Source organism: Bombus vancouverensis, chromosome 3, assembly GCF_051014615.1.
Source record: "Bombus vancouverensis nearcticus chromosome 3, iyBomVanc1_principal, whole genome shotgun sequence".
Lineage (NCBI taxonomy): Eukaryota > Metazoa > Arthropoda > Insecta > Hymenoptera > Apidae > Bombus > Bombus vancouverensis.
The window spans coordinates 6,702,979-6,716,842 of NC_134913.1; the positions used below are offsets into that span (position 1 = coordinate 6,702,979).

General features: G+C 26.0%; 4 protein-coding genes across 11 annotated transcripts in view; 2 read left to right on the forward strand and 2 right to left on the reverse strand.

The window, feature by feature from the left end:
• The window catches only part of Tomosyn (syntaxin-binding protein tomosyn), a 73,732-nt gene extending 72,549 nt beyond the window's left edge, over positions 1–1,183 (reverse strand). For 4 of the 5 annotated variants that reach the window (XM_033349422.2, XM_033349413.2, XM_076627957.1 and 1 more), the window contains exon 1: positions 561–1,181. In XM_033349422.2, coding sequence (XP_033205313.1) covers positions 561–680 — 120 coding nt within the window. In that variant the 5' untranslated portion in view covers positions 681–1,181. Of the gene's footprint in view, positions 1–560 lie in introns of all 5 variants that reach the window. The other variant, XM_033349416.2, reaches the window with a different exon arrangement.
• Positions 1,184–2,420: 1,237 nt separating this feature from the next.
• PTPMT1 (protein tyrosine phosphatase, mitochondrial 1) lies at positions 2,421–6,097 on the forward strand. Of its 2 annotated transcripts, none has more exons than XM_076617549.1 (6): positions 2,421–2,491; positions 2,802–2,856; positions 5,132–5,274; positions 5,370–5,450; positions 5,608–5,841; positions 5,936–6,097. In XM_076617549.1, exons 2-6 carry the CDS (start codon positions 2,844–2,846, stop codon positions 6,056–6,058), a joined length of 594 nt encoding a protein of 197 aa, XP_076473664.1. In that variant the 5' UTR covers positions 2,421–2,491; positions 2,802–2,843; the 3' UTR covers positions 6,059–6,097. The 2 variants fall into 2 exon arrangements, with proteins under 2 accessions (XP_076473664.1, XP_033204986.1); XM_033349095.2 differs by lacking the exon at positions 2,421–2,491 and adding an exon at positions 2,584–2,664.
• Positions 2,844–3,845, forward strand: LOC117165745 (mitochondrial GTPase 1). The gene has a single exon (XM_033349093.2). The coding sequence runs from the start codon at positions 2,844–2,846 to the stop codon at positions 3,810–3,812; it is 969 nt and encodes a 322-aa protein (XP_033204984.1). The 3' UTR covers positions 3,813–3,845.
• A 322-nt stretch (positions 6,098–6,419) lies between the features above and the next one.
• AlaRS-m (alanine--tRNA ligase, mitochondrial) lies at positions 6,420–13,375 on the reverse strand. Of its 3 annotated transcripts, XM_076617545.1 has the most exons (12): positions 13,122–13,375; positions 12,676–13,027; positions 12,374–12,547; positions 11,938–12,278; positions 11,544–11,822; positions 11,305–11,449; positions 10,581–10,753; positions 8,883–9,211; positions 8,500–8,767; positions 8,012–8,407; positions 7,550–7,903; positions 6,420–6,608 (listed from the first exon to the last, which is right to left on the reverse strand). In XM_076617545.1, exons 2-12 carry the CDS (start codon positions 12,865–12,867, stop codon positions 6,578–6,580), a joined length of 2,682 nt encoding a protein of 893 aa, XP_076473660.1. In that variant the 5' UTR covers positions 12,868–13,027; positions 13,122–13,375; the 3' UTR covers positions 6,420–6,577. The 3 variants fall into 3 exon arrangements, with proteins under 3 accessions (XP_076473660.1, XP_033204983.1, XP_076473661.1); XM_033349092.2 differs by lacking the exon at positions 13,122–13,375 and having other exon boundaries at positions 12,374–12,528; positions 12,676–12,814; XM_076617546.1 differs by lacking the exon at positions 6,420–6,608 and having other exon boundaries at positions 7,828–7,952; positions 12,676–13,375.
• Between the last annotated feature and the right edge of the window lie 489 nt (positions 13,376–13,864).

The window sequence follows — 13,864 nt, forward strand, 5'->3', positions numbered from 1 at the left end:
ATGCTATTCATCGAAATTACACGCATTAAAGAATATGGTAATAAACAGAACTTAGCAACAAATACATTCAGCTATTTTGCATCTATTTAAATTTGTAACTGTATATTTGCTTAAAAGTAATATATTACAATAAAGATAATAATAATATTAGTAACTTCAGGAACACAATATAATATGTATGGTCGTTTTTAATTCAAGATTATTTTTACGATATTTTGATTCTACATTTATATTACTAATAGTGGTGATATCATAGTATATATTGTACAACATATATCCACTATGATAACATTAGTGATATTATACTGACATATTAATTTCATAGTTAGAAAAATGGCTATAGTTGTCAAATAAAAAGTCAAACGATAAAAAACGTAGTATGCAATAAATGCTTCTAAATTGGGTCATTCCACTTATAAACCGAAAACAGCTTTTAGAAAAAGATAATACTATATATTCAAAATAACATAGCATATTTTAATCTATTTTAACGCTAGTACATGTAATTTGAAATAGATGTGTAACTTATAAGTTAATAGTTATAGTATATCGCTACTGACCTTCTTTACTTGAAAATGTTCTGGCCGTAAATTTTCGACGATTTCCTGATCAGGTTTGACGGGTTGCGGTACCGATGATCGGAACCCGTCGAGCACGCCTTTAATTGTAAACTTCTTCATTACGAACCGAAGATAACACCTAAAGGATCACATGTGCAGCAGCAACACAAATTCAAGTCTTCCTAAAGTTCCAAGTCAAAATACGTAATTTTGAGAAAATGGAATTAACAAGAAAATTCGAAATTTCTTATGACAAAAATTTTCAATATGTTCTATTTAAAAGTTCCTTTTTCCGTGAAAAACTAACGATGACATCTTTGCGGATGAATGGAAAGTAACACTCATCGATATTTCGAGTCTTACGGGACCTCTTCTACATTTTGACAGAATAACGATAACGTCGGAGAGGCACTTCAGCACATTTCGAGATCGTAGTACTTTGTGTAAATATAGACGCACACGTTACCGTAACCGTTTGTCGGCGCGTTTTTACAAATGCTGCGTGACCAGAATTGTTTTCGTAGTTAACAGCAATGCAGTGTTGTTTAATCGTGTCAGGATCAATAACTGGCAACAGGCTCATGTGGATTCTTGCATGACCGCGAACCTACCCTGTGCGCAATCGTGAACAAACCTTTATGGCAAGTTTTTATGTCAAGTTCGTATCATCATAAAGGTAGTCCAAAGTGTGGTACAACAATAGATAGTTACTCTCGGCATATTGATCTGTGTAAATTAACTATTAATAGCAACTTATAAATCTGAGTTATCAACAATAAGTTAAATTTCGATTTATAGTTATAAGTTTCACATTTGACTATTTAGTTATAAATTAAAGCGTTTAACGAAATTGTATTTTAGAATACTGGATATAAAATTAATTAAATAAATGTCAGCGAAATTTGTTTGTAAGATTCATTAATTTTAAGCTAATAAAGGTTTTACATGCATTCTTCCAATATATGTATCAATCGTAAATTCATTTCAATTGGATGATAATTCTTAGGTAGTTTATGCGATGACAAATAAGCACTTGTATAAATATATATGAATAATAATTAAACAGTATCATCTATATAAGAAAAATAAACAATTTCTTTCTCATTTTTAAATTATTTATTTTTAAATATTTCTATGTACAATACGCTGAATAAAGTAAATTAAAATCATAGTCATAAATTCTAAATGGCTCTTGATGCTACCAACTTTATGAATAACCTAGTGCTTTTTCTAGTACTTTTACAAAGTATATCTATATTATATCTGATTATATTTATATTTACAAAATATATCTATAGCCTGCCCAACGAGATGAGACAATAAACGTAAATAAAACGTGATTATTACGACTGCAACTATTGATTGTCGACTAGTGAAACTCAAGTGTCACTAATGGAGGGACTATAGACCTTTTTATGAAATTTAAACCTATTATCCGACTTTTGTCAAATAAAGTTTACATACATATAATATATATAATGACATTAAATTGAATCATTACAAAGTTTATATCGCCTAAAACAACCTGATATTTTACAGTACTAATAATAATAATATTTTATAATAGAATACAATGTTCTTTACATTGAAAATTGATAACATATATTACGGTAAAGGAAACATTTCTAAAATATTGTTTTTGTAACCTTTCGGATCTAAATATAATCAATTCAATTAACTTATATATAGTAATATATGTGTATATATATAAACTTAAATGTAATCGCAGAGAAAATTTTCTCTTATAGTTACATATATGTAATATATTTAATTATAATATAATATATTTATTTGATATACAAATGTACAGTATATTATATTATACAAATATATTGCAAAATAAAACAAATTTAAACATTCGTTTAATAGAATGTTAAATAATTAAACTCCTTTGAAATATTTACATATGTTCATTGTATATACAGTATTATGTAAGTACAATATTCATTTTTAAGTGAATTACAGAATATAATCAGATTTTCTTATATCCAACTTTTTACATACTTGAACATTTTGAACTGCTTATATAATCACTATTTTAAATACATATTATCTGCAATATAAAGTATTATATGTACATAAAATGAACAGAATTCAGCATAAGGTTACCATAATTTTTTTATATAAATATTTTTAATTTAATGCGTACACATTACTGTATAATTAAATTTCGACATTATGTACTTACTAATTAATAAATATGTATATTTAAAATATTATACAACACAACTATTGTTTCAGGAAATTTCTTAGGAAGAATTGTATAGGTTAAGAAGTTTCAAAATGATGAGTCCAGGTAATATAACACCCAAATTTCGTGATATTTTCAACATACCAACAAAAGATATATTAAGATGGTTCCCTGGACATATGGGTAAAGGCTTAAAAAACATGCAAAAACAGTTAAAAAACGTAGATTGTATCATTGAAGTTCATGATGCAAGAATTCCAGTTTCTGGACATTATGCAGATTACAGCAACACATTGACTGGATTAAAACCTCATATTTTTGTATTAAACAAAATGGATTTAGCTGATATGAAATTTAAGAACTCTATAGTGGAAAATTTAAATCAAAAGGGATTATCTAACATATTATTTACTAGTTTTAGAAATGTAAAATGTGAAGGTGCTAAAGAATTATTACCTTTAGCACAAAAATTAATTAAGGAATCAAATCGCCATAACAGAGCACAAGAGTCTTCATTTCAAATAATGATCATTGGCGTTCCTAATGTAGGGAAATCATCACTTATCAATCGTTTAAGAAATAATATTCTTCGTAAAAGTAGTGCTGTGCCAGTTGGCGGTATTGCTGGCATTACACGATCTGTATCAACACGAGTGAAAGTATCAGAAAAACCAGATATCTATGTTTTAGATACACCAGGAATTTTAACTCCCAAAGTAGATAATATGCATACAGGCTTAAAATTAGCATTAGTTGGTTGTATGCAAGATCATTTAATAGGTCCAGAAATATTGGCAGACTTTTTATTATTTTGGCTAAATAAACAGAAACGATTTGAATATGTTGAAAAATTAGAACTAAGAGAACCACATGATAATATATCATACATTCTTACATATATTGCAGCAAAATTAAAAAAGACTTTAAGAATAAAGAATTATGATGGTAAAATAATTATAAAGCCAGACTTAAGGTTTGCAGCAGAACATTTTCTTTCTTTATTCAGAAAAGGAGAATTAGGCTATTATTGTTTAGATGAAGATTTATTACTGTCAAAATGAAATTTAAATATAAAATATATAATTACAAACATATTACGTATTTTGTTAGAAATTTAAAAATATTTTCAACTATATATATATATCAAAACAGTATATCATAAGATTTCTGCTTGTGTACAATAAATCTTAATAATTTTGATATTTAAAAATAAATTTCCATAATTCTATATATATAATAATGATCAGCATTGCTATTATTATCATATAATTATTCCTCTTTATTCAAATATGGGACATTATATATCATAGCTAATGTATCTACATACATATATACATATGCATGTATTTGATTAGCAGTTAAATATATATAGAAAAAATTTAATCTTATTAATAATTATATTAATTAAAAAAGTAAAAAGTGATAAAAGGCTATTAGAACAAAGTAATATTATTTACGATAAATTAATATCAAGAACTATAATAAATAAAATAATTGCATTATTTAAATGTTTCTTTAATAAATAAAAAACGATATAACAATATTAAAGAATAATGGCAAATACAATATAATCTTGATTACTATTGAAGGAAATATTAAAAAAGCTATATCATATACATTATGTCATATATAAACAGAATCTGTGCATTAATAATATTTTAATCAGTCTTCTATAAAATCAATAGGATTTTGAAAAAAAAAGTATAGTTATGTACATGTAATTGTGGGATAATTATAACAATGATAATCATAATTAAATAAATATGTATATTATGAAAGTAAGTCATTTGATATCGAAAAATTCTAAGTATTTTTATTAATTCAATATTATGAGATTGAATGTTTTAGATTCAGTAGCAACATTTCGAAGTTATAAGTAGATATACGTATTTATTTATTTAATTATAGATTTATATCTTTATTAATTTTCAAAATTATGAAATCATTTCGAAATAGATTATTTTTTATTATACAAAGTTCGATTACTTTAATTTGTTTTAAACAAAAATTATTTAGTCTATTCATCTAAATAATTTAAGGTTTCGTACAATGATTATTTATACTATATGTTGTACTATATGTTGTTGCTTATTAAAAGTGATAGCTTTAAAAAAAAATGTATGAATCTTACTACGTAACTAGCGTAAACCGTTATGTTAACATTCACTCCCTTCTCATATTATAAATTCTGTTACTTTCACCTTGTGAACTACTTACAATATCACGACTGGTTGTAAAGTCTTTGATAAGATTTAATAAGATTGTTTAAGAAATACTTAAAATAAAATTATACTATATACGTTTATTGTATTTAACACGAAAGTTAATGTTTGATTTATATATATGTAGTGACTGCCTTACTAACGAATTTAAATTATAGTGGCAATGTTTGCGAGGTTGACATTTTATCCAACGCTTCTCTATAATGTATTAATGGAAAAAATTTCGTCAAGAAATTGGTACGATAGAATTGATGACACTGTTATATTAGGTGCTCTACCATTTCGAAGTATGATCAAACAGGTATATTACATTATACATGCTATATAATTTGAATTTATAAAATAGCAATAAAAATATAATTTAATTGCGAAAAAATAAGATCTTTAAAATTTTAGTTAATAAATGAAGAAAATGTCCGGGGTGTTGTTTCAATGAATGAAGATTATGAATTACAGTTGTTTTCCAATACTAAAGAGGTATATATATATACATATATGTATACACACATATATATATAAATATAAAGATACATATATAAGAATTATTACTATATATATTTAAATAAAAATTTTTAAGTTAATATATTAAACAACACTGACAACATTGAAACATTTGATTGCACATATTTTTTAGGAATGGAAAAATAATAATGTGGAATTTTTACAACTACCTGTAACAGATATTTTTCAATCACCTTCACAAGAAAAATTACAACTTGGAGTAAATTTTATTAACAAATTTCGTGATGTTCCGACTGAATTAAATAATTCTACTAATGTTGATAAAACTTATCCTAAAACTGTTTATGTTCATTGTAAAGCAGGAAGAACACGTAGTGCAACATTAGTTGGATGCTACTTAATGAAGGTAAGATAATTATAAACATATGGATTTTTTTATAGAATTTCATATATCTTTCAAATTGAATTAAATTGAACATTATAAAAATAATCCTTGTTAGAAAAATCAGTGGACTCCAGAGGAAGCAGTAGCATATATGCAACAAAAAAGATCTCACATATTATTACGTACCGAACAGTGGAATGCATTAAGACTTTTTTATAACAACCATGTAAAACAATAATACATCATTTAGATAAATATACAGTCATTATTAAACTAATATATATATAAATAAAATTTTATTTCTTACAAAATTTTTATGTAAAAGTTAAAACATGTTTATTACTTACTAAATCTCTAATTCTTTGTAATTAATAGAGATACAGAAGTAATAGTCTATATAAAACATAAAAATATAAAATTTTGCAGAATAATAATTATAATGAAATAAAATATAGGACAATTTATGAAAAATAAAGCACCTAAATATGCTTGTTGTATTATAAAACTTGACTGAATAAAAGTACAATATTATTGCATATAATGATACAAAAATTTTATCTATATATTTATATATAATATAATTTAATCTAATATACATATTAAGAAATGCAAACATTAATTTAATATATATTTCATTTACACATGGCAAGTCAATTACTAGATATTTATGCATTTATAGAAAATTTAGAAATGCAAAAGTTTGTACAATGTACATAATATAGAAAATTCTATAAAATATTCTTAAACCCCAAACATCTCAATCCATCCCTTTTTGTTTTCTTGAATACCTATAATTAATATATTGGAAATAGTATTAACAAAATTGGAATGGAGTACTTCAAAATATTATTATTAATTTAAATGTAAAAGAATTAAAACTACAGTAATCTCTAATGTAATATCAAAAATCAAATTTCCAAAATTTATATTGATGGTGATAATGACACATTGAAAACATTGATATTAATTGACATTTGAAAACTGATATCTCTCATACATATAATACACATTAGGGTTGTGCCGACTAATAGGTTAAGCTGACTATCCGTCCACTTTTGTAGTTGGCGACTAGTCGGTAAAAAAAACCATTTATCGGCCTTAAATTTTTAGTATCATAGGACATAGAAGTAAAACTACAATGAGCTTTCTTTACTGTCATTAGCATAATGTTAATATTTTTTAATATGTAGTATACTTACTTATGGGTACATATTTGCATGTAACCTAATTATTATATAAAAAATTAAAAATAATAGTTAGTATTTATTGAAATAAATTAAATAAGTAGGTACCAATTAACTAGGAACATTGATTATTATTTCTTAATTTTATTACAACAAAAAACTGTTTAAAATGAAGAAACACGACGTAATAAAATAAATACAACAAACAATTTTCTCTTTGGATTCGTAATATTATACAATAATAAATTTGACGCGATTTATAGCGGTGTTTAAAAATAATCAGCAAATAATCGGGAGCCAATTAATTGGTTAATCGGCTAGTCGGCCAAAACTCTAATCGTTATACATCTACGTCTCTAATACACATAATTATTTCTCTATTATTAATTATTGTTGACTGTTCTTAATTATTATCATTAATATATGATATCCTATATTATTATATCTTCAATGAATGTTATTCAAGGTAATATTTGGAAATTAATATTATAAAAATTTAATTGATAGATTCTAATCACAGTTATATCGCTATGCATAATACTTACTTTTTTATTTCTTGCATTTGTATGTGAAAAATTTTATCTAAATCTTTTAATTTCATTAAACACTCTTCTTTAATGAGATATGGTATTGGTATTCTATTGGGATTTTTTATCTCACTCTCAATCTTTTTACTAATTGTTTTAAATGTTTTACATGTTACTTTTCCATTTTTCAATTCGTTTTCTAAATCCAAAATTTTATAATGTATATTTTCACCTGCCAATTTGGCAGACCTTGCAAGTGATCCTACAGTTGCTTCAAGAGTAAAATTTGATGCTCCTTTCGAGAAATAATTGAGAAAACAAAAATATTTTAATTCTCCTGTTTTAAATACATGTGTACCACAACATGCTTCTCTAAATGAAACATATACATAGTATCAGTTATCATCAAATAAAAAAATATCTAAAAAAAGAATTTTTTTCAAAACATAGCTTTTCTTATTATTTTCTAAGAATACTTACTTTGATCTTAAATCATGAAAATTAATTTCTATGAGCCTAATATCCTTATAAAAATGAATTTCTCCTGGTATTAATGTTACAGAACTTTCTGCTAATAATTCCAAAGCATTTAATATTTTTGTAGTAACTGGGACATTAGCTATTATAACATTATTTATAAGTTCTTCAATTTCTTTCAATTGCTTGAAAGAAAGATTTTCTCCAAATGAATTAAATTGACATTTTAAGCTGTGTGGAATAATAGTAGAATTCCGTAAATAAACTGCTTGCATAATTTGTTGTATTGATGCATGTAATAAATGTGTTGCAGTATGATGTTGCATTACTCCTACACGAAATTCAGGTTCAATGGAAACCAAACAATCATCTTTAAGGTTTAGTTCTTCAATCCATTTTCTATAGGAACAAATTTTTTCTTTATAGATTCTTGCTGATACAATATTAACAACTATAATACAATTATGGTAAAAATTAAAATAAAAACTTACCTCAAATCAGTTTGTACAAATTTTCCGTAATGTATAACATATCCATTAATTTTCTTCACATCATATACATTAAACGTCCAATTTTTTGAACAGATGATAGCCTTGTCTGATATTTGACCACCCTGTGTTGAATAACATAATGTTTTATCCAATATAAGTCCAATTTTATCTTTATCTGATTCTGCATTGTAATTTGTAATTGTCTCATTAACAGTTGAATGTATATTTTTGTTTGTATTTTCATTTGCTTTGTTTATTATTGTATTATCTGAAACAAAGAAATTATGTACTCTTTTACTATATTATTTGAATTTAGGTAATACGAAATCAGTACACACAAACGTACACACAGACAAAGAGAGAGATTAATGATCAATCTTTACCATTTATAATTAATGCCATAATTTTACTTTCAACTTTAGGAAACTCATAACTATTTCCATTAAGAACACATTTATATTTAAAGCTGTCATCAGTTTTAGGTATACAATTTTCTTCAAGTATTTCTAAAGATTTCTTTATGTCTGTTATACTACTCTTTTCAAGGCCGATTCTAGACCGATTTTTGAGACATTCTAATTCTTTCTGGAAAGCTACTTTATCAAAATATAGAGATTCAATATTTGCTAGTTTAGTAATTATTTCTACACTTAAACCATATGTGTCATATAACTTGAAAGCAACACTTCCTGATAAAACATTACTTCCTTCTCTGCAAAATTAATAATAAATTAAACAACATGTACTTTTTTGCCTATAATGGGTGATCTACATAAAATACATTTGCTAGTCTACATAGAGTTTCAGATCTGTATTGACCCATAGCAATTGGCGAATATAAAAACTAAGTTTTCACAATTAAATAATACCTTATTATTGGGTTGTTGAATAAGTCAAACTTTTCTGAGGTCATGTTTTTGTTTAGAGACAACAAAAATTCTACATGGATGAAATAATGACATTACCCAATAGATGGCAGGAGATTGTTGAATAGGATGGTGTACATTTGGTTTAATTGTATTATTGCAAGGTGTCAGAATATAATTTATAATTCATATTAGAAGAGATTTAAGATTTATCCAACAATCCAATATGCATATAGTTATCATATTCCTCACTAATGCTGTTAATAAATTCATATATATGATAGAAGATCGATAAAAAATGATCCACTATCATTATTTTTGCTCTACAATCCTCTATAACCATCAACATAATCTGTTTGCGACATTACTTGTAATTCTATCTTTTGACATTCTTCTTAATCAGGATGAACTTAGCAATTCTCATATAAAATGTTACAAGTTATTATCTTGGAAACTACTACATTTTTTAATGTAAACAGATGACTCTATCAATATATCAAAATTAAAGTAGAACTTTAATTTATGTTTTCAGAATATATATTAGGTTCTATTAGATAAGTATTATGTTGTCCATTTTGTTCTATTTCTATTATTATGATCATACATAGTTCAATAAAATAATATAAAACAAAAAATGTTGTACATCTATTATTTCCTTACAAAATGAAAGAAGCTTTTGAGATAACCTAATAGATTTTACTTTTGCAAATATTCAAAATATTGCTTGTTCAAAAATAAAGTCTACTTTTTTGTGTTGCTGTATGTTCCAGACTTGATTTTTATTAAAACATTGTCATGAAAAAGGTTTGAGATAAATATTGTTTTTAAGTAAACTTATAAAATATAAAAATGTGCCATTTCATTTAAATAAATGAGAGAGTATTTTGCCCCTTAGGAAATCAGTAATAGTCTCATGTATTCTATTAAAAAAACGTAATGAACCATTTATTCTATGAAAGAATCTAATAAATCAAACTTACAAGTGAACCAAGTACTGTTTGTCTTATATTCAGGTTGCAAATTATAGATACAGATTGCTGCACGAACTCTTTGCTTTATGAACTGCTCTTTCCAAAAAATGATGGAGATAGTTCCCATCATAATGCAAGCTAGAATTTCAAACTACAATACAAAATATACTAACTTTAATAATTTATAAAAAGACAGTTTATATTTTGCGTAGATCACCCTATATACTTATATACAGACACATACAAGTTATTAAGTACACGTTGAAGGTACTTGTATCCATCTCCAAGTCCAGGAATCAGTTGTTCAGTAATCGAACTCAATTGAGGATATGTTTTAACAATATTTGTCCATTGTTTACAACAATCATGCTTTAATTTTTTATATAATTCTTCTTCAAATTCTATTATCTTTTGCACCTAAATATAATTATACAGGGTGGTTGGTAACTGGTGGTACAAGCGGAAAGGGAGTGATTCTACGCGAAAAAAGAAGTCGAAAATATAGAATAAAAATTTTTCGTTTGAGGCTTTGTTTTCGAGAAAATCGACTTTGAATTTTCGCTCGGTATGCGTGCACTTTATCACATCTCGTTATAACGGATCTCACTGTAGATCGTTGTCTCGATGGATATTATCGCAGTTTAAGTTTGTTTTTGCCGTAACGGAAAATTAGGAATGCATAATGAAATAATATGAAGTAATCATAAAGTTTATTATTATAAAAATTGCTGAAAATGCTGAAGAGCGAAAATTCAAAGTCGATTTTCTCGAAAACAAAGTCTCAAACGAAATATTTTTATTCTATATTTTCGACTTCTTTTTTCGCGTAGAATCACCCCCTTTCCGCTTGTACCACCAGTTACCAATCACCCTGTATTACATAATAAATTACAAAATGCTATATGATAGACAAATAAATTATAAGATCTTACACTATCTTTCTTATTATATTTTTTACTTTATAGTACCTTTTTTAAATTTTCCTGCAGTTCTGGATAAACATCACCTAAATTTTCTACTACAATATATGAGAGTTCAGAAAGTATTCCCTGTTTTTTAAATACTTTTTCACTAACATCAATTGATTTTCTTATTATTTTCCTAAGTTTATTACTGAAAAGATAAACCCATAGTTACATACAATTATTATATACATAATTATGTACATAATATATTAATTATAATTATTGTATTTAGAATAATTTACCTTTGTTCTGGTATAACTCCGTCTGCTAAAGCTACAGTAATCATTCTGCTATGATCTGCCAAAATTCTATATCCACTATCAAGTTCATTTTCGTCATTATAAAATTTACCTTTATATTCTGGTGCTTTTGTATATTTTTGAATAGTTTTAAAAAATGGTTGAAAAATATCTGTATCGTAATTGGATTGTTTTCCTTGTAATACCGCAACTAGTCTTTCAAATCCCATGCCTGTATCAACATAATGTTTTGGCAGAGGTACTATTGTACCATTTGATAATCTAATGTAAAATGATAACAAATTGGTATTTAAAATAATATAGATATTATATTATACAAAAAATATTTATTTCAAGCTTGATAATAATAATTCTTCTATATTGCTTTATTCCATACCGTTCATATTGTATAAAGACTATGTTCCATAGTTCAGTAAGATCTGTGTAACCCTTGTTAATTTGCATACACCGATTTTTTAATTGCTTTGTATGATCTATATGTATTTCTGTACAAGGACCACATGGTCCTGAAATACCCATTTCCCAAAAATTCTCTTGTAACCCAAATGGAAGAACTTTATCTTCCCTAATGCCTATACTTAACCAAACATCTTTACATTCTAAATCAGGTTCCAATTCCAATCTTTCATCTCCACCAAAATATGTTACATATAAACATTCTTCATTAATACCATAATGTTTCGTTAATAAATTCCAAGCATAACGACAAGCTTCTTCCTACAAATATGAATTGAAAACTAAAAGTGATAAAATATCTTTTTAAAATAAATATTATATATTTGTTTTATAATAAAATATTTTTAGAAACTTACTTTAAAGTAACTCCCAAAAGACCAGCTTCCTAACATTTCAAAAAATGTGTGATGATAGCTATCATTTCCAACTATATTCAGATCATTATGTTTTCCACTGATTCTTATACATTTTTGTGAATTTGTAACTTTCATTGCAGGCGGATTGTAATAATCTAAAAAAATTCCTTTAAACTAAAAAAATTTAGATGTTTTATAGATATTTGATACTATGAAACAATATAATTAATGAAAATTAATTATAAAAAGTAATAGTAATCTGTGATAGATTTATTTTTTATAATTCTAGTTTTGAAACATACTTGGTTCATGCCAGCATTAACAAATGCTATTGTATGATCATTATATGAAATAACAGGGCTTGATCGAATAAAAGTATGCCCCAAATCTTTTTTAAAATAATCCAAAAATTCATTTCTGATTGATTTTGCACTTTTTTGTATTGTAGATACAGTACCAGAACTATACATTCGTACTCGTAAAATGTGATTCATATCTTTTTTAGTTTAAGTATTATTAACAACCTTTGATTCAAATTAATTCATTTCTGATTGATTTTGCACTTTTTTGTATTGCAGATACAGTACCAGAACTATACATTCGTACTCGTAAAATGTGATTCATATCTTTTTTAGTTTAAGTATTATTAACAACCTTTGATTCAAATTAATTAATCTATTAACTTAAACAACTATAATTTAAAGATATTATAAATTAATAAGTGTATATAAATGATAGTATAAATTACTTAAAGCATAGTATATTATATAAATTGTGAGTTAGGTTCAAGTAGGCTTTTACGCGATCATACAAACAGGTCTCAAAGCTCATATACCTAAACCTGCGGTAAACCGTCCGGAAATTGAGTCGTGACTAGTGGTGAAAAGTTAACATGTAAGATAGGAAGGTTCTCATTCTGTGCATGCGTGACATACTATTAATGTCTCAGACAGAGACAGAGACACTGTACTCATCTCTGTCTGTCTTGCAAAAACGCGGACTTTATTGACTTCCCATGTTGATTTTTCATGATTAGACACGATTTAATTTTCGGACAGTTTTCCTTAGTAAGTATCGAGATCTGTTTACATGATCATGGGTCCTTATAACAAATATTCCGACCACGGCCATATAAATAGATCTCGACTCGCTAGAGAAAACCGTCCGAAAATTAAGCCATGAAAAGTCAACATAGAAAACAATAAAGATCTCGTTCTTGCGAGACAGACAGAAATGAGTAGAATGTGAATATCTCTGTCTGAGATATTCATAGCATATTACACATGCGCAGGACAAGAACTTTCTTGTCTTCCATGTTAATTTTTCACGTCTCAATTTTCGGACGGTTATCCCTAAGCTTTGATATACGAGTGTCGAAGCATGTTTATATGATCGTGATTTCGGCTATTGAAAACAGTAATTTTTATCTGTATGATAAAAGCATATCCATGAGTTAGAGTTATATTATATAATTCCTAAGTTATGTTATTG